This window comes from Arvicanthis niloticus, chromosome 15 (assembly GCF_011762505.2).
Source record: "Arvicanthis niloticus isolate mArvNil1 chromosome 15, mArvNil1.pat.X, whole genome shotgun sequence".
In the NCBI taxonomy this organism is placed as follows: Eukaryota; Metazoa; Chordata; class Mammalia; order Rodentia; family Muridae; genus Arvicanthis; species Arvicanthis niloticus.
Genome location: NC_047672.1, coordinates 52310130 through 52331457, shown reverse-complemented (window position 1 = coordinate 52331457; position 21328 = coordinate 52310130). Strand labels below are relative to the sequence as shown.

At 36.7% G+C, this 21328-nt stretch overlaps 1 protein-coding gene across 2 annotated transcripts in view; it reads right to left on the bottom strand.

Annotated features, from left to right (window-relative positions):
- Window positions 1-21328, bottom strand: part of Col28a1 (collagen type XXVIII alpha 1 chain) — a 153405-nt gene that overhangs the window by 112821 nt on the left and 19256 nt on the right. For both annotated transcript variants that reach the window (XM_076913703.1, XM_076913704.1), the window contains exons 9-11: window positions 17694-17738; window positions 15379-15423; window positions 13486-13539 (exon numbers count right to left, since the gene is read on the bottom strand). In XM_076913703.1, the coding sequence (XP_076769818.1) occupies window positions 13486-13539; window positions 15379-15423; window positions 17694-17738 (144 nt within the window). The remainder of the gene's footprint in view (window positions 1-13485; window positions 13540-15378; window positions 15424-17693; window positions 17739-21328) is intronic.

Sequence of the window (21328 nt, the reverse complement as noted above, 5' to 3'; positions counted from 1 at the left end):
TTAAAACACACACACATAAAAGTTTAAAATTAATTTTCTATTACTTTGATTAAATTTAGTATGTCTTCTTCAAGTTTTTATATTGCATACATGACCCAGTAATTTAAACTAATGAATATTTCTACCCACTTTCATGTTCTCATCTATATTAAAGATTTCTCTTCATGCTTGCAAGAGGTAAAAACGAGACATGCACCAAGACCAGACTTCACTCAAGTTAAGGGAAAAAGGAAACCCCCCAAAACATACATCCAGACAAAAATGAATGAAAACAAAGGACATCTGTGTTAACATCAGGGTCAGCCATCACAGTCCTTTGGCACTTACATGGTGGCCTTCACAGCATCTGCTGCTCGCGCTATTGAGAAAAGTCAATCCAGCAGCTCAATCAAATGAAATCTCTTCCTTTTGAAAGTCTACAGTTGTTTCTGCTTTTTCTAAATGTTTTCCATCAGGAAGCTAAAGGCCATTCTTACTCTACATGTTCTTATCCGTGAAAATTCTCTCTTTTCATACCAAACATAAAATTTCATACTAAGTTTGAATCTTTTTTTCTTAATCTCAAAATGTAAGTGGAGGCAAGAAAAGACTCGGAGTCCTAAAGATGCCATAGTTTCTTTCTCTAAAGAGTGTTTCCTCATAGCTTGTTATGCTTTCTACGCAACTTGGAAACACCATGTCTGTTATATGAGTTCCATGTGGATAGCTGGCCACATAGTCCAGAAAGGGACACTGAATGCTTGCTTTAAGGAAACCATGCAGTAAATTCAAAGAAGTTTAAGACATGGTCCCTCCTCTCAACACACACCCCGAAAGCAGCACCTAGGAGGGATACTAAACACAAGTAGAATTTCAAGCACATTTTATTTTCTGCCTTATTTCAATAATTAATAAATCCTCAAATACATGTGTTACATAGTTTAAGTTCAAATATACATATTAAATAGCAAATATATTCAATTAAAATATAACTAGTTTTTAAAGGATAAGATATTTCTATTAATATTGGTATAAAATGACCTACTCTACTGAAAATACCAACTATCAAGGAAAATGTTAAGCGTTCTCTAAAAAGAAGAATGTGTTAAGAATGTTAAAGCAGCCATTATATTTCAAACAGATATTTATTGGGATAGGTTTGTTTTGTTTAGTTCTGATTTTTGATTTTTTGTTTGTTTGCTTTAGCCAAATGCCTTATTTTGGGAGATAATTCAGAAGTTATCTTGTTAATGTTGTCCCTAGATCAATTTTTATAATTTTTAGACATTACCTTGTTGCTTGGATAATCTTTTTAAAACTTGTTTCTCTTTAATTTTTGTTTCTTTAAATTTAAAAGACTAATTCTAGAAAAAAAAACATTAAAATGAGTAATAACAGAAAATCTTAAGATCATTTATTCTACATTTATTCTATTTTGTTTGTTTAGTATGGAGTAGAGTTTATTTAGAGCATGGGGAGGGGAGTTGAGGAGGTAGTAGAGACAGAGAAAGGCAGAGAGAGAGAGAGAGAGAGAGAGAGAGAGAGAGAGAAAGGCAGAGAGAAAGAGAGAGAGAGAAGAAAGAGAAGAAGAGTAGGGAGTAGAGGCTGGCCATGAGCAAGGGGAGAGAAGGGGGCAGAGAGGGAAGAGGGTAAGAGAGCAAAAGAATGAGAGAACAAAAAAAGAAATTTTGTTCTTTTTAAATATAGCTTTGTTCCATAACAGGTCAGAAGACAACATCTAAGCTAACCGATTTGGGGAAACGTAAGTTGCTGTGAGTGGTGCAAGTATTACCCTGTTTAGTGTCTGTCTGAAAGTTTGATTGGAAACAAAACACTGCCTGAATTTTCAAGATATTTCCTTCCATCTATTGACAGAGAATTGGCTTGGTGGTTACCTTGAAAAGAGTGAGTCAAGGACATCAGAAAGAGAAGAAAGAATCTCACACTTAAGCCCAGAGCTCCCATTAGCCAAGCACTAATAGCAATGGAAATTTCTTCATGCTACATTTTCAAAGGAAATACAGGGATGTGAAGACTGCAGAAGAATTGCTTTCCCTTACTGGAACACAGCCCATGGCCCATGAGTAACACATCTCCACAGGCTACTTCTTGAAACTTCATTCCCAGGAGATTGATATCACAACATAGGACCTGTGAGTAAGTACTAACATAGAGTTAATGTTTATTCGCTCTGCATTTTCCTTTCCCTTTTTCTACAAAAATTCTGGTGGTAAAGAACGTGATACTCATTATGAGACATGTTGCCTTGGTAAGATAACGCATGCAGAGGAATCTGCACTCAGAATTGTTCTCTTGGAATTCACCAAGACAGTACAGACAAGGTAAGACTCTAGACTTTATCCTCTCTCTTTATTATTCCTTTCAGACATAATCAGTATACATGCCGTGCATGTACATGCATAAAAAATGTACCTGAAATACTAACTATACTTGGTATTTCTCTGTTTTACTTTCTTTGACCACCAGAACCACTTACCACAAGCAAGCATTAAAAGAGAACTAGTTTAAGATGCATTACCCCATAGAGGTTGATTTTATTCCCTCCATGTAAATGGGAGTATGAGCCTATGTGGGGCAGTAAGAAAGTCAGGTCCTTCTCAGTCACTCATTCTAGTCCTTCTTAGAAACTACAAATGCCGCTGATGCTTTGGGCCTCAAGAGAAGAAGCCAATGTGAAATAAAATCTACTATTTATAAACATTGCCCTGACACTTCATACACATTATCTCATTCACTCTTTAAACAATCCTAGGAAGTAGGATTTCCCCTCATTTCAGAGAGGAAGAATATAATCTGCACTTTGAGCCCACTTTTCATTATGCACAGAATCACATGGAAAATAAATGGCTTTGGAGCCATTTAGTCCAGTGGACTTAGTTCTTTCATTTGCAATATTAGATCTTTTATGAGATTCCAAAATACAAAATGAGGATGGTTGTATGTACCTTACAGGGCTGTGGAGAGGCTTAAAAGTGTTTTCTGTAAAATTTCCAAGTTATATACAAGCATATACTGTAGCTGTTTAATATGTAACCATTCTATTATTATTCAACTGGGCTTTATTGACCAACAGTTACAAGGCTTGGTTTTCAACAAATATCTGATGAACAGCAACCTATGCCTGTAATTGAGTATCAGTTGATGTAATGAGGGACATGATTCACATTAAATCCATACTCTGCAGATGCTTATTGTCTGTCTGGAGAGAGAAACAAGTAAGACTGTAAAAATAAGCCTATGAACTAGCTAAAATAGAGATGCTAGCAAAACACATCCATCTCTTAGGAAGAAATGTTTAATTCTGCCTCAAAGAGTTTTAAAAAGTTTATTACAATGGCAGAGATATTGAAATGAACAAAGAGGTAAGAATCTTATCTACTGTAGTATAGATAAACACAGTAAAAGTCAAAAAGCAGGGAATGATGTGAAATGTTCTTTCATAAGCATGAAGCCTGGTGGGCTCAAGGAGTCAGGAATAAGGTGACAATACGATCCCATCAGAGCACAGGTGCCCAGTGGAAATATACAGCAAGCCCCAGATATAATTTTAAATTTTCTAGTAGCTGCATTAATGAAGCAAGTAGAAATTGATTCATTATAATTAATAACAGTTTTACTTATTAACTGAAATATTATTTCAATGTTATCAATACCTTAAAATGTTAGTGATTATGTTTTTCATTATTCCAGTGCTGTTTTTGAAGCTAATTTTTACCTTAAGTGTGAAGAAACTTTAATTGTGTAAAACACATTCCAAGTGCTCAGGAACCTCACATGGCTATGAGTTTTGGAGAGATTAGAAAGGCCAGAGCCTTTCTGTCCACCCAGTTCTCCCAAGTCTAGACCACCAACCAAGGAGTATACCTAGAGGAGTCCATGGCTCCAGATACATATGTAGCAGAGGATGGCCTTGCCTGACAGCAATGGGAGGAGAGTGCCTTGGTCCTGGGGAGTTTTGATGCCCCAGTGTAGGGTGATGCTGGAGTGGTGGAGCTAGAGAATGTGGGTGGATTGGGGAACACTCTCGTACAGGCAAAGAGGAGGGGGGAAGGGCAGATGTGAGATGGAGTTTGGTGGAGGGGTAACAGGGAAGTGGGATATCATTTGAGATAATGGAATAATTAATAAAAATTAAAATAAATTTTTAAAAAGGCCAGAGCCTTGATTCAGAACCATGGACAGTACCAATAGTACACAACTAATAGAAACCTACCAAAACCAGCTTCACAGTAGTTAGGGAAACCAAGAATTGCAAAAGGGCCTGGCCATTTCTAAAGACCTACTAAGGTCATTTCTCTTCTAGACCTGGCTGTCTTCTAGTGTTCTATATCTATGCAATATTGCCAGATTCTGTCCTTCCTGCGTGAAACCAGAACTCAGGAGGCACTCTTCTCCTAAATAAAAATATAGACAACTGACAGCATGACTCTAAAATTTGTCCTGAATTCACCCATTTCTATAATACACACACAGTTAATATTGTTTGTTCAAACCACAACAGCCTTAATAGTTATCCTACAATGATTCTAGGACCCTTCAATGTGATGCCTCCATTGCTACCAGAAAAAGGTCTTCATTTTAGTTTTATTCTGAAAAAGGGGTTTTGAGGCCTTTTCTTTTGCCACCATGGTAGAACAGGGCTCCATGCAAGATGCTCCCTCCGTAAAGTGGCACTGCAGCCTCTTTGCTCATGTCACAATCAGCTCTTTATTCTAGGAGCAATGGATTCATTCAGCTTCTTGTGCATGACCTGTTTCTTTCAGCCATAAAGTCTTAGACCACACTGCCCTCTCTACCTCGGGTGTTCTTATGGCTCTTGTTACTATGTACCCTTCAGATCATATTTTAAGCCCCATGTTTAAGGGGGAATTATCTGATCAGATGAAATTCACTGCCATATTGAGAGCACTATTTTTATGCAACTCTATATTTCTAGTGTGTTAGTGTGATTCAAATCCCCCATTATAAGTCTGAGAAGAGGATACCTGTGATTTTGTTCCCATTTGTTTTCTCAGTGCTTAGCTAATTATCATTATGCATGTAACCTCCTGACCACCAGACATTTTCTGGGGATCAGGAAGGGAGCAGGAACTGCATGGATTCCTGGTCGGGTCGTGGAGAAGCTATGAGTCTGGGAAGTCTCCTTTGGAGCTACTTAACTGGTTTATATACATAAATTATTATTTCATAATAATGACAAGTGACTTTTCCATACTTTCTTCTTTAAATTTGCCAAGACAAAATTAATAGTTTTGTTTCTTCAACTAAAATTATAATGAGCCTAAGATTACATTTTTCGGAAAGTTCAGTCAAAAAAAAAAAAAACCCAACACTTATGTACCTAAGTGACTGAGCAAAGCAAACCCTTCCTTTCTCTAAGATAACAAACAATGAAAGTTCTGCCCAATCAATCAAAATGCAATGCAGTTATGAGCAATTTAACCATCCCTTGGGCCCCTTTCACCATCGGAAAGCTGGTTTGACAACTTCTTTGCGTCATTTGTGAGATGGAACTGACACTAACGCAAACGAGTCTATGACAAATGTTCTCATGCTTTCAAAATGGAAAAGGATAACCATGAGTAAAATGGTTCAAATGTGGTCAGGTTACATACTTAACTGAAACCCAGTAAAGGGTCTGTGTAGAGACTTAGGGGATAAGTCAAGAAAGTCATAATTTTTAGAAGGCCAAGTAGGAAGGAAGGCACAGGGAAGTCAATATTCATCATGTATATTTGAGTTGTTCTCCATTGGAGATCCTCATTTCTCTTGTTCCAGAGAAAATTTTGTATGACAAAGACTTTGAGGAAAAAGTAGTGATATAGACTTGGTCTGTGATACTATGTGAAAGACTGTCTAAAGGGTCAGTTGCTTGATAAAACTTCCCAGCTCACATGGGATTCACTCTAGGACAAATGCTATGTGGAATGTTTTACCTATATTAATTCACCTAGTCCTCACATCTTTTATTAACCCAGAACACAGATGACAATGCTGAGTCACAGGGAAGCAAATTATCAAGCCAAATTGCTCAGCTAATAAAACCTAACACTGCTGTCAACTTCACTGTCCGGCTTTAAAAATGGTGCCCTTAACTACTGTATCCAACTGTCTCATAAAGTCACATACTTTTAATTTTTAAAGACTTTTAAAAGTCATTTGATTTTTGTAACAGTGTGAAAAGTATGTCAGCGCTATAATATATTCACAATTTAATATCTATAAGAGGAAGATAAAACAAATATGGTAAGATGTAAGCCAAGAGGAAACAGAACTTACACAAATCAGCTCACCTTCTATTTCAGGTACATAAAATCTACAGCATCAACATATCACTGCATCAGCGATAAAATTAGTATGAATTACAGTTGGCAACACTGTGATTATATACTGTAAATTTACATATAAATAGAACCATCATTATTTCAAATTTCTATTTAAAATACCGTCTACTCAACCACAGTCCACACATCTACCAATTTGTGTTTTCCAAAGAAAATATTTTATAAGAACAAAGAGCTGGTGAAAACTGCAAGTAATTCACCATATTACTATATTTCAATAACTGTAGCAGTCAGTGCTTGATCATGGTAGTCAAGTAGAAATGACAGTTCATACAAGGACCATCTGGTCGCAAAGCTATGCCCCCTCACACACACAACAAAAGCTAGAGAATTGTGTGTCCCTTTCACTAAGACTAGTAGAAACTATTCAGGAGAAAGTTTTAGAACTGTGCCTTTAATGGACAGTTTTGGTTTCCCCTGCACAAAGTAAGTTGCTGTAATATTCAAGTTGGATATCTTCTGTTCCTATGGCAACACAACTACTGATTTGTGGAAAGGGGTAATTAATCTGACAGTATGATATGTTTCTTTAAGACACACTCTTGAAGGGTAGAAGGGGGAGATATTGTTTGGTTTGTACAGGATTCACTAAAATGATTTTTTTAATATAAATTGAAGTATAAATAATAGTACCTGTTAAATAGCATTGTTAGCATGTTGAATTATGATTAATTTTTCTCAATGGTTCAAATTATAATAGGCTATGTATAATTTACAATTTTAATAAAATGCCTTATCCTTAGAATGAACTTAACTTCTCCCTGCAAAGTTGCAATTGCAATGTATTTGAATTATGACACTGTTGTAATTATAAAAACTATGGCACTCCTGTCAACACATGGCTGGGTCTGTTCAATCTAACTAGGTGTATGAGTTACATTCAGAAATATCCTGGGAAATGTTGGCAGTTTTGGTTCTTTGGCTCATGAGAGCTTCTGTGTTGGCAGCCTCTAACTGCATAGACACACATGCACATATACAAACACAGTCTATCCCAGCAGCTGGAGCCATAGGATGAAGAGATGTAAGCATGAAAATCATCTGACTTGAAGTCACTGGCTGAAGTCCTACATGATCTCACAACCCTTTCAAGATGGCAGTGTCATTTGGCTCATGTCAGATGATTTAATAAGCTTGCTTAAAGTCCATGAGAGCAGATGTTCATGAAATTCAAAGCTCTTTCCACATCAGGAATTGCTCAATTGCTATTCTTCATTTTTAATTAGGCTTGGAACAGAAGCAACATTTAGACTTCTGCATCTCAGAAGGCAAAAGAGTCACAGTGTTTGGCCTATACTCCTCATTTAACAACTATTTATAATGAAAATGATAAAGAGCTTCTTCCTATGCACATCACAGCCTTGTTCAGATTGATCAGCCCTCTGAGAGCCAGGAAGCACAGTGTTGAAACTGGTATGTTCAAGCGCTGTTTTAAAACTACTATCCATGAAGCCCAAAACACCACCAGTATGCTTAGAGAATTTTGAATCCTAAAACCCTTTTGATTATTTTCACTAGGAATTGCAGACACTACATAAGCTTTACCATAATCAAGTTATGATATTATACATCATATTACAAACCATAGTTGGTAAATAGTTGAAATCAATGAGTTGTATGATACTTTAATATAAATCTATATACCATTCTTAATTAAGGAGAAATCTAAAATTTTTATTATGGTTTTTCTTATTATGGTATTTACCTATTTTCAGACCACAACTGTAAATCTATGTTTTCATGTTTAGGAGGTTAAACTCTTAGAGATGCTAAGCTAATTTTGAGCTAAATGAAGTGTTTAATAATAACTCACGTCAACTCATTTTAAAACTACTGTGCCTTCAGTAAAAATATTAAAATATTATAGAAAACATAAGACTTTGCTTAAGTCATGCAAGTCATGTCCTTTTAGCACTTTGAGGAGACTGTAGAAGCATGAAGAACACTTTAATATACACTATGCTACCCTGTACTGCCCCATTTATAATGTTAGAAGCATAACATTAATAATAATAATATAATAATAATAATATCCTAAGCTCTTCCAAACTGTCACTCAATTCCATGCACTGCCCACTGCCCACTCCTGATTTCTCAGAGTTTTCTTAGCATCTCAGAACCTAATCTGAACATAAAGACTGTTTCTTATGTAAGAATACTTAGTGTTTCTTATACTTGAAAGTAAAGAGCAAGAAGAAAACCCTAAGAAAAAAAAATCCTTCGGGAAATATTGTGAATATCCTAGATATTTGTAGATATCCAAATGTTGAGACTATCCTGTGTAAAGTGGGATATGAAGGACTGTTGCTTCTGAAGATAAAGTGAATGTCATACAGTACTAAAACCATGATGTAAATAGTTTGAGGAATGCCGTGTGGTACTTTTCCTTGGGAGAGGCACCAGCATAGTCACCTGCTCTTCTGACCCTGACCTCCAGAGCTCTGCTGTGGGTGTCACAGGCAGCTTCCACAATGCAGTCCTTTACCTCAGGCATAGTTTTAGAAAGAGCAGATTTGTTTGAGATTTGAGGAAAAAACGTCCATTGGAAACAACCTCAGAAAAGTCTCAAGATCTAGTAAGAATGGGCCACTTAGTTTAGTATCACCCACTGTGCTAGTTTGTTCAGAGTTGTTACTGAACAAATCTGTAAGGCTTTCCAATCTTGACTCATTCTAACTAGCTAGCAGAGAGGCCCACTGGTGTCAGGCTGTGATTTCAGCCTAGACCAACCACAGCAGTCTTGTGAAAGTCGGCGGTTCTGGAATCATAGGGCTCCGGTCTCTCTTCAGTTACAAGTTCAGCTTGGTCCCCGAAGAAGGTTTCTCGGGCAATTCCGTAATTATACTTCTAATAATTGAAATGATTGTCAGGATGTTCTTCTTAGAACTATGATCCTTGTGAGCGTGAGATCCTGAGAGGCCTCTAACCAAGGCTTCTTTTTGAAAAATATCTATATTTTGTTGCTAAGGCAACAAGGGCATTCGGCGCAGAACAGGAGTTAGTCTTCATGTGGAAAGTATTAATGGCAGCAATGATTGGTGAAACTGGGCCAGAGGCACATTTTTCCTGATTTAGCACATGCTATTTTTTCCTTTTTGTTCTTTGGCCACCTTTTCTGGGGTGAGGAGACCTTTGATGAAGAAAATCCAACTCCAGAACAACAAACAGTGATTGTAGTTTATGAGAGAGACCATTCAGAAATGCAAAGCCATAGACAGGCCCCATCTAGAAACTCTCACGGAATCTTCGTGAATGCTTTCAGTATAGAATTTCTGTTTGGGTCTATTAAAGGTGCAGTGCTTGAAAATACAGTTAGAATGGCTTCTTTTTTCCAAGCAATTTTATTTTTTCTTTCCTATGACTTCACGTGAGCATTACAAACAAGCAGAAACACCCTTTCAACAAACTGTTTCTCAAAGCCAAAATGGACTGTAAGAGGACTTAGGTGTAATTTCCATATTGTCTATGAGAAACACATTAGTCTTAGGTCAAATAGTCCAGAAATTCAGCATTTTTTTCTGAAAGAGGGTAAATAGCATATCATGGGTAAATCAGACTTTACTCCCAAGGTGCTGATATTTTCTGATCACAGGGCCTGAAACCATTATTGCTTACAATCTTTGAACCTCAGAAGCTTAATTTGTATAATGATGATACGAATAGATCACGCCTCAGAAAGCAATATTGGCAGTAGTATATTAAGAACTATATATGTCACAAAAGAAATGTACAATAAAAGTTATTCATGATTGTAAAAATTAATAATCTTACCTATGTCCATTAGAAAATACAGATTTGGGCATAAATTCCAACAGCAAGTTCTTTAAAATATTTTTAACAAAATAATATGTGAGAAGAAATCACTCATTTGATATACCATTATTTCTAGATGGAAGAACTATATTGTCTTTACTACTTTGTGGGTTCTCCTCCTCCAATCCCATTTTACCCCTATTACTAGATAGGAGAGAAAGAAGGATAGAGGGAAGAGATAGACAGACAGACAGACAGACAGACAGACAGATGATAGCGACAGAGAGAGACAGAGGGAGAAACAGAGAGACAGAGATCTGAATCTGATGTCTTCTTGTTTCTTATTTGCTTATGGTTGATCTTTGCTACTCTGTGAGTTCTTTTTTCCTACCTTTTATTTTTCCCCATTTCACCCTTATCACTAAATATAAGAGAGAGAAGGATAGAAAGGAGAGATAAACTAGAGATCCTTGAATGTAAGTTTTTTCCTCTTGTTTCTTCTTTGAGCATGACTACTAACAAATTTCAACTGACCCCCTTGAATGACCACCAACCACCAATCACACCCATCACCTATCAAGGCTCTAGCATTTATATTCCCTCTGAAAAATTCACAGAATTCCAAACATCTCACAATCATAGAAACTATCTGCATAAGTAGAGCATGAGGCAAATCTTAGTCAGCTACTAGTAGTGCAGCACTCCCACAGTCCCATGCCTGGGATTTAAACAAAAACATATTCTTGCAATATTTCTGTATTTTTTGAACAAACCAAAATTTCAGAGGAGGAGAAAAAGGGGGGAGAAGAAGGAGGAGGAGGAAGAGGAGGAGGAGGAGGAGGAGGAGGAGGAGGAGGAGGAGGAGGAGGAGGAGGAGGAGAAGGAGAAAAGAAGAAGAAATTAAGAGCCCACTATATTACTACTGGAAATGAGAAATACAATTAAAGATAGACAGAGACACTCATTTCTACCTTACAGCTTCCAAGTAATAACCAACACAATCTCAAGAATTGTGTGTGTATGTGTGTGCGAGTGTGTGTATATGTGTGTGTAAGTGTGTGCATATGTGTGAGTGTATGTATGTGTATGTGTTTGTGTATGTGTGTAAGTGTGTATGTTTGTGTATATGAGAGTATACATGTGTATATGTGGCTATGAGTGTGTGTGTATGTGTGTGTGTGTGTGTGTGTGTGTGTGTGTAGGGTTGCATGTGTATGCATGTGTGTGTGCCTGCTACTGGGGATTTGAACCAACAACGAAGTAGAAAGGGAGAGAAAAGGGGGGGAGGGGAGAAGACAAAAAACAGTAGGAAAAAAATTCAGGGAGGCAGAAAGAGAAGGAGGGACAGAGGGTGAAAGAAAAGAAATTCTAAGTAACTTTATGTCATATATAATTTACCAAACTAAATTTTATAGATTTTTTTTTAATTTAAAAATATGTTTGAAGGCACGCACCTTCAGTCCCAGAACTTGGCAAGCAGAGACAGGTGAATCTCTGTGAGTTGAAGTCCAGTCCAGTCTATCTACTAAGTTCCAGGTCAGCCAAAGCTATATGAGACCCTGTCTCAGAAACAACCTCCCCAATACCAAAAAAAAAAAAAAAAAAAAAAAAAAAAAAAAAAAAAAAAAAAAAAAAAAAAAAAATCCCAAACAAATAAGATGTTTAAAGACATTTTCTTGAGAGGACATTTGATGAAATCATCAAATATTTTTGGGAAGATGACCCCCTTCTTGAACATGCCATAAAAACCAAGCATGGGGCTATATCCTCCTTGCAAAGACTTTCTAGAATTAAAATCTAAAGTTTATGGAAAATGGTTTATTTATTTAAAAAAAAAAAAACTAAGTAGAGGGTATATTAAGTTTAAAGAAAAATGATGACATAATGTTATTTTTTTATAGACCTGTCTCCACGTGCCATCACTGGATAGCCTTCAACCACCATCCAGCATTGCATTGTTTCTTCTTTCTCAGGCCCTTGAGAGGTTGACAGCCCCGCCCCTGCCCCTGCTACCTTCTCTGTGCCCGCCCCCCCACTCCCCTGCCCCCACTCCTGGCTCTGCCCCTGCCTCAGGCACACAAGTTATTCATAGGCCTTGTTTTTCCTTTCCAAAATGACAATATGAGACCAGTACAATCCCTCACATTTTTTGTGGCTCATACATTCTGCGTTTTTTTTTTCAGTTTCAAACCTCTGTCCTGATTCTGTAACTTATGTTTCTGTTTTACAAATGTAAAAATTAGCATCTTGGTTGACCAGTGACTAGAAATGTGTATGCAGTGTCAAAATGAGTATGCTTTTTTTTCTTTTTGTAGGGATTTTACCTCCAGCTGAAGTAATTTTATGACAACTACTCAGTATTCAACAGAGCCATCCCTTTTCCCCAGAGAGAATTAATCATAGGCAAGGACTGGAAAAGACATTTCCCTAGTTGAAGCTCAAGCCTGCTCCTGCTGAGAAGCCCATTCTATTTTAATTTGCCAATTAAAAATGGCCTGGGAAATCTCAGACTGTCATTATCTCATTAAAAATACATCCTCGTCACTCCCTTTCCGCCCTCTGGAGAACTAACACTAAAGCAGCTCAATTCCTCTCTGCAACTTAAAGTCGGCATCATCCTCAAAAGATGCCCTTTATCTGTGGTCAGTGGGTGATGGCATCTTCTGCAGTTAATAAGTGTCAAAGATTCTACACAACTCTCATCATTATGCCTGTGGACAAGTTACTGAATATTTATCACATCTATGGGATTTACTGAAAGTTGGAAAGAATTAAAAAGGAAATAAAAGTATCGTTTTCTGCAAGTGGCCAGACACATTTTTTTTTAAAAGTCCTATAACCAGGTGCTTTAACACTCTCCGCTTTAGAGAATCTTTGGACAATATCTGGCTGTTATTACACCCCACCCCTCTGTCATGCAGGATTATGTATGGAATAATGTCACATACATGGGCATGAAAGTTATGACGGCTGGTTTCTGGTTTTTTGCCAGCCATAAATCCTATATACTACAGTCTGATAAACTGTATGTGGAGATGGTTAATAGGAGAAAACTGGAATGGCTAGAATCAGGTTGTCTGGTATCACTTTTCAGTTCCCAGTGAGCCATAAACACTAGACACTGAGAAAAAGACAGAAACACATCAAAGAGCCTAGATGATGCCTCATAGTTAATAACGCCCATGAATAAGAAAGCAGTAAATGATAAAAGGATGCCTCTGTCTTTCTGTGTGTACTTGAACTTGAATCTATACACACATCTGTAGGTTACTAATATTTCCAAAGGCACTCTTCAAAAACCTAGCCAATCGTTGCCTAACAAAACACAAAGTACCATAGTGCACTAGGGAAATGTCCTCTGTCCATCTCCAAATTTTAAAAAATTTACCTTATTTCCTTGAAATCCCTTTGGGCCTGGATCCCCTGGAGGTCCACCAATGCCCTGCTCCAAGATAAAAACTAAGAGTTAGTTTGTGTGCCAAACTAGAAGGACAACCAAGACAGGACAAGCAATTCCTTAGCGTTCCTGGGGATCCTGGTGTCAGTAGCCAGACTGGGATGCTCAGGTCTACTTTGGGATCACATTCAAATGAGAACCTGCATAGTCTATGAGTCAAATTCACAGCTTCTAAACCAATACATACTAAAACCCAGCACATTTTTATTGTGATGTTTGTTTCCTAGGCCAGTGTTTTTGAGCTTCTTGCTGTGTTGAATTCTAGTTTTAGAAAGGATTTTCCCTATCAATCAACTATTAAGATAGTATAAGTAGATCATTGAAGCCTATCACTTTTGCTGAGTCTGCAATGGCCACTCACCATCTTGCTCTGGCAATTCCACACCAAAGTGAAGGACTTGGTTAACCAGATATAGCCTAAGAATTCTTGGGTTACAACCATAACTTTTAGCTTTTATGGGGAGGGGTGATTCATTGGCTTAATTTTTTTCTTTTGTTTTGTTTTTTATTTTGTGGTATCAAGGACCCAGGCAAGGGCTTTGTGCTTGCTTGACAACCACTGATCAGTACCTCCAGATTTTTTTTTCAATCCTGAAATTACTTCTTTATACTCATCTCCATCTATTGTTACTTTTAAAAGAGACAAGTCCCTTCACTGGAAAAATGATCCAAATTATTTTCTGGAGTCTACATTATATTAAGTTATAGACTCATTCCATGTTTTCAATAATTAACTACTTACATAGAAAGGACTAATACAAATATCTATTTAGTTTTTATTGGATATTTTATTCATTTATATTTCAGATGCCATCCCCTTTCCCCATTTCCCCTCCCTAGAAAACCCCTATTTCATTCCCCCTCCTCCTTTTTGCTTTTATACCATTTTAATTACATGCAAGTATTAAGGTCAGTTCTAGGTTGAGGCTCTAGCAATACAATAGATGCAAATAGTCAAAAAAACAAGCAATACAATAAACTCAAATAGTCAAAAACAAGCAATGCAATAAACAAAATTCCATGAACACTCCCATGATCACTGTTTCTAAGGGTTTACCAGGATGACCAAAATATCTGAGCCTACTTCCCTGTCCTAGCCCAAAGTCATTTTCATCTCTGAAGCCTACTTCCTTATTCTAGCCTAAAATTTAGATTCTTGCCTGAAATTACTTGTTTGCTCTAGCCTAAAGTCAGATTCCTGCCTGAAGCCCACTTCCTTATCCTCCACCAATGTCATATTCCTGCCAAGCAGCCCATTTCCTTGTCCTTGGCCTGTGTCAGATTCTTGCCAAGCAGCCCTAAAAGCTCTCTGCCTCTCCCCCTTTTTATTTCATAAACAAGACTAAGCCTGTCTTAGTCTTGTCGTTCTGACAAGAATGCCTTCCTTACTGGATGTGGAATATGCATTGTCAAAAGAAACAAATATTTAAATAAATATAGATAAAAATGTACAACTCTTTCAACTACATTATAGGAACTATCTACTTCCTTATCATACCTAGCTAACGCTCTCCATACAAACTAGTTTCCATTTCCTTAACTATTGACTAGATGGAGTTACCACCTGTATTGATAAGGTTCCTACTGGTTCCTGTCATTAGAGAACCTGGGATAATAAAAACATCAGTAAAGCAGTTTCCAAACGTGGCTATGTACCTGAATAATCTGAGAGCCTTCAAAAAAAATCATTGATTCATGGCTCTATTTTTTACACACTTTGATTTAACTGAAGATGGTGTGAATGGATCAAGGGGGTAGTGGTTGTTGCTGAACTCTTCCAAGGTAATTCCAGTTCAAACATAGGCTTGGTTTTTGCCTCCTTACCTGAATTCCTCTTGGTCCCTTTGGTCCATATGGCCCTGCAGGTCCCTGTGGAATAAAATTAAATTTCTCTAAATATCCATCTTCATAACACATAGATTTTAGAGTCCCTCTTCAAACATAAAAGAGAACAAATTGAAATGATTCTAACGATCCTAGTTAACAAAACACCTCAGAGTCAAACTTTTCTTTAATAAATAAACTAGAAGAAAACTAATTTTACATGTCAGTATTTGTATCCCATATGTTGGTATGTGGTTCATTTTCTTTTTCATTTTGGTTTTTTGAGACATTCTCTCTACATAGTCCTGGCCACCCTAGAATTCTCTCTGTAGACCAGGCTGTCCTCAAACTCAGAAATCCACCTGCCTCTGCCTCCTAGGTAATGGGATTAAAGTCATACCACCACCTGGAGATATTTGGTTCAAAGGAAAGGAATTGCTTCATAAAGCTCCTTAGAATGTTCTAGTGAGTATATAAATTGCTGTAGTTAGTAGAATATCATTTCCTTCCTGTAAATCAAAGTCATTAAATCAGTGATGAGTTTGCCTGACATCTAGATTGTTCTCCACACTTTGAAATTTGGCAAAACACTGTTTATAGTCAATAATCTTCCAAACTTCAATAGGTTCCATATCTCAAAATACATTTACAGTGTATTTTCTGTGAATATAATATAGTCTAGATTACCTTTTCCCAGCTTTCTAACTTTTTTTCAAGTTATTTGTCAAGAACCAGAACCTACCATGATTCGTTACTCATTTTTAATTTGACCTTAAAATGATGTGTGTTGCTTTAAATAACCTTAGAACTAATATTGATGTGTGAGTTTACATCTTTGTCCTATTCTAATTCATCACTAAGGATCTAGAGATGGCTACTGAAGTGGAGACCATAGAGGAGGGTCTGTTCTTCTTTGTCTATCATATGTCTATGGGAAGTAAGAAACTTAATAAAGTTGTTGGCCATGATTGTTACCTGAATATATATATGGATGTTAATAAAGATTAACTATCAATTACTACCTTGCTGCTTACTAATTTATGAATAAAATTGTAAAATAATGGTAGTGTCTTAATTTCACTTCTTTGGCTGCAAGTATATTTGGATATTTTCATCAATTTTTATGCATTAAAGTTCATTTTCTTTTTTGTCTTTTATTTATTTATTTATGTTTTGTGTTCATTTTCATCTCTTAATGTTCTTTGTACATTGCTCTTATAAATCTGTGTGAACCCTTCAAATCAAGGGTGCCATATTTTATGAACCCTATGTGAACACATATATTCATATTTTATACCTTAACATTGAGATATACTTGAAATGAGTCATATCTTAGAATTGGTAATATTTTCTTTTTTGGCACAGAAAATGATGCAGCATTTAATCTCTTAACTGTTTCATGGATTCATTCTTCTGTGCTTCCATGTCCTTCTCTAATTAGAATGTTGTCATTGTCTCACTTTGATTTACTCTGAAAACAATCACCAAGCCTGCATTCTGCAGATCCGTCTGTCTACAGTTTTGCAGTAGTTTATCAGCTTCCAGGAAAAATCAAGCTATTTAAAGTATGTGGTTGAAAAGACCAGTGTCATTATGTTATCCTCTTCCTCAACCTTCTGCCATTTTCTCTTGTCACATCCATCCATGCATATAACACAGATGTTTTGTATTTAATTATTTTGGTTACCTTCATAGTCAATAATCCTTAACTTGAATGGCAATTATTTTTATTCTATGCGTTTTGGGATTATTTATCATTATACTTTTAGATAAACTGTCTTTGTAGTAGTTTGGGTCTATTAGGAAGTCTTTAACATGCTAAGTTCAGTGTCTCTAGTTTAAGTTCCTTACCCATATTTATTTTGAACTCAGGTAAACAGTTAATACCACTGACTATATCTTGCTGTGTCCTCTAAATTTCAAACCTTTATGTCATGCTTCCTATAATTTCAGTAACTTCAGAGTTTTCTCACTGTTCTGGTTGAAGTTGCATCAGAAGGTCACTCCGGTGCATCCAACTGCACCTCTCATTGACTGCTGGTTATTCTTTCAACCATAAAGTTCAGTAGGACTAATCTCAAAGGTCAGGATGTCACAACATGGCCTTAATGGTCTATGAAAAAAGTACATGGGGGTGGGGGGGTCATTATGTAAGTTATGTATTCTTTGGTTTTTCTACTTCATGGTTTACAGATGTGAAAACTGAACTCCAGATCTAGAAGAGACCCACATAATTCATCCCAGAAACTTTCTCTTGAAGAAACTCAGGCCAAAAGGGATCACAGATGTTAACATTTTAAAAACATGACCCTTACTTTGTCACCTTTCATTCCTGGTTTCCCACATTCTCCTCGTTCACCCTGTAGATAAGTAATAAATAAATAATAACATCAATATATCAATACATAAATAAAATACTGAAGCTTCCATATTCCAAGTTTTAGGAAAACAACTCCTAGTATAATTGCATAAGACAAAACTGCACAATTTCACACCATTTCATCTTCAATATTGAAGGGACACTGAACTTTGAAATTTTTTGCCCACGAGTTATCCTAACTTTATTCTACAGTTATTTAAATTAATGGTACCACCTGATGAGTGTTTGTTTGAGGCTTGATGAGGTTTGAGAGATAAAGAAAATATGAAGAAAAACAACTGACCATCTACCATATGTAGTGTACCATGTATGGTAATCTGTTTCCACATGATTCATCAATAAAAGCAATTTTATATAATCAGATAATGTAAATTATTTGACGTATTATCCCTCATTTGTATAGCTAGTATATAATTTTACATATAATCATATAGCAAGTTCAAAATAAAATAAGGATCTAAACCCAGCTCTCCTTTAACTCAGTCCCTGTATTTTTTATAATGTCATGCTCCAGTCTGAATACTGGTCAGTTAGTAGCATCAGAATAGACAACTGATAGAAAGGTCCTGAGACCAGACTGTATAATATCTGGAGAAAGCAGCCATGGTGACTTAGCAAGATTCTCTAGAGGAAAACGGAGTCCACTGTTAAGCCTGCTGTGTAGACTTCATTATTACACACAGTGTATTATCCTGCCTAGTATGTCATCATAAAACTAACATTAAAATTATGCTTTAGAATTTATAATGGTATTTTTCTGATACTACCTGACATTTACTGCTTTCAATAAATGTTAGTTTAATTTGGTAGACTGATTATTATGGTGAATAAGCTCTTGAGGTCATTGTGACATCGTCACAATGCATACAAATTTAAAGCATCATATTGTACAAAACCCATAATTTTCACAAGTAAAATGATATGATCAATATTTGTTTATGAGTTTTACAATTGTGCAAGTAGAATGAAAACCTCTGTAGATTAACCAGTTCTCTCATATGTTTCAAACTTCTGATAGTTAGAACTGAAAAGTGCCAGCCAATTAGACAGGAAGGACTCAAGTTTCCTCAAAGTGTTAGCATCTGTTGTTATTAAAAACTCTTTAGCACTTGAAAATGACTCTGTGCATGTTTTTTTTTTCTGAGCCTCAAAACAATTCATTTGCTAAAGTAAGAAAACTTGATTGAAGAGGTTAGCCGTTTACTTGCATGCTAGCTGCAGTCTTACTAGCCCAGAGCCCTTCCTTTAATCTCTGCCTCTGCAATGCTTTGTTATGTGTGCTGTTCTAACACATGTTACTCACTGTGCCACTGGACAGCAATGTAAGGAAATTGCAGAATGAAATGCAGGGTATTGCTCCTCTTTAGAGGAAGTCAAACTATGGAAATAGCTAAAATCACAATGATTTAGTGATATAGTTTGATGCACTGTACTAAATACAGCAGAAGTCTTGAACTTACTGATACAATGAATCCTTATTCTTGTGTAAGCTGTATGACATTGTATAATGGCAACCAAACTGGCCAGGCTGTGTACCACACTTTAAGTAGCAATGCTTAAAGAAATGGTCTTGTAATCATGAGTATGGGTACAAAGTGTCTGAGCCTTTCTGGGATTCAGTATCTTCACAACATATATGTAAACCAGTGTATTTACATACATATTCCATAAGGCTCAGAGACATATGCCACAGCTAAAACCCTGAATCTGTTAGATCTTCAAGTCCATGTCATTAATCACCCGATAGCTCAGCAAGGCACCCTGTCATGGGCCATAAGTTACTTTCCATTTACCTGACCATCTACATAGGATGCAGCCTGAGACTCTATCACTGGGAGTTGACGAGAGGAAGGTGCATCTCTCACAACCAGCTATGTTCTGCTCAAAACTGATTTATTCTTGCCAGAGCCTGGAAGTCAAACTGACCCAGGAAAAACTGAGTTCTCACTGAGAACAAAGTCAAAATTTTATTTCAGAATGTAAGTGGAAAAAAATCACTCTTGAAATCCCAATTAGGGCACAATTAATTTCCTGATATCAGATGGGAACGAAATGAGTCAACTATCAAAATATCAGACAGAAAAGTACCATAAATACACTCAAAAGTCTTTTGGCCAGAATTCACATTCCATTGGTCCCCAGACAGATTTGTTAGCAATAGGGTTCTGAGAAACAGCATTTGTTTTGTGGGTGGATTCCTATCAATGAAAATATTGTCTCCATTTTTTCTCCCTCAGCAAAGGCTTCCCTGCCCCCACTTTTTATTGGGCTTATGAATGCCAATAGAATGGCCAAAACCACATAAGTAAGTGCTTCAGACAGCTTTCAACAGCTCTGCCCTATGCCAGCCCTAAGTTTCTAACACTGTTCCTCCTGATTAAATCTTGGTCTGAAAGTCCACAGATCTGCACTACTTTGCTTGGACAGCTTGTAGTTTACAAGTGTGAATTCTTGCAGTGAGTCGAGAGTCTATAATTCCACAGGAGGGTAAATTAATCTTCACACACACACACACACACACACACATTTAAATCAAGATGAGGAGGTTCATCAATACATTTTCCTCATCAATTTTTTAAATATCACAAGTATTAGCTTTATTAATATCTCACTTGCCTCTTCATAATAACACCTTATATTTTTGTACCAGGAAACAGTTGCCAATACATTGTCACCCCCCATTATTCTAATTATCCAGTAAGTATGTAAATCACCCTTGATTGTATTAATTCAGTTCCATGTAGAAGAAAAAACAGTCACTTTGGTCTCTTGAGTTGCTCATTTTCTTCTAGATGCTGAGTTGGGACACATAAGATGTTTCCTTTCTCTTTTAGGTATAGCAGTACTGGGGCTGAACTTACAGGCCTATGTGTAGGGGGCCCAGATCCAAAAAATACAAGCAGACACTCACATACCGTATTTCTAGATAGTTGAACATTATAAACCCAACTCTCAAACTCTTCCAGTGAAAATATTCTACAAAATATTTTCTGTCTCCATATTTGAAAAATGTACTTATGGGGGCTGGACAAATGATTCAGTGGTTAAGAGCACTGACCGCTCTTCCAGAGGCCCTGATTTCAATTCCCAACAACCACATGATGGCTCACAACCATCTGTAATAGGATCTGATGTCCTCTTCTGGTGTGTTTGAAGACAGCCACAGTGTACTCATATAAATAAAAATAAATGTCAAAAGAAAAAAAGAAAGAAAGAAATAGGGAGGGAGGGAGGGAGGGAGGGAGGGAGGAAGGAAGGAAGGAAGGAAGAAAGAAAGAAAGAAAGAAAGAAAGAAAGAAAGAAAGAAAGAAAGAAAGAAAGAGTACTTTTAAAAATAATAAAATGGGCTGGGGATATAGCCAGTTGACAGGGTGTTTGCCAGTATGCTTGGAGTTATAGGTTCCAACCCTACCACCAGATGAACTGAAAGTGTCAGAGCACACTTATAACCTCAACACAGAAAGTAAAGGCAGGAGGAACAGAAGTTCAAAGTCACTCACTCTCTACTACATAGCAAGTTGGAGGCCAGTCTGAGATAGATAAGAGTCTGGCTCAAGAATCAGTACTCTT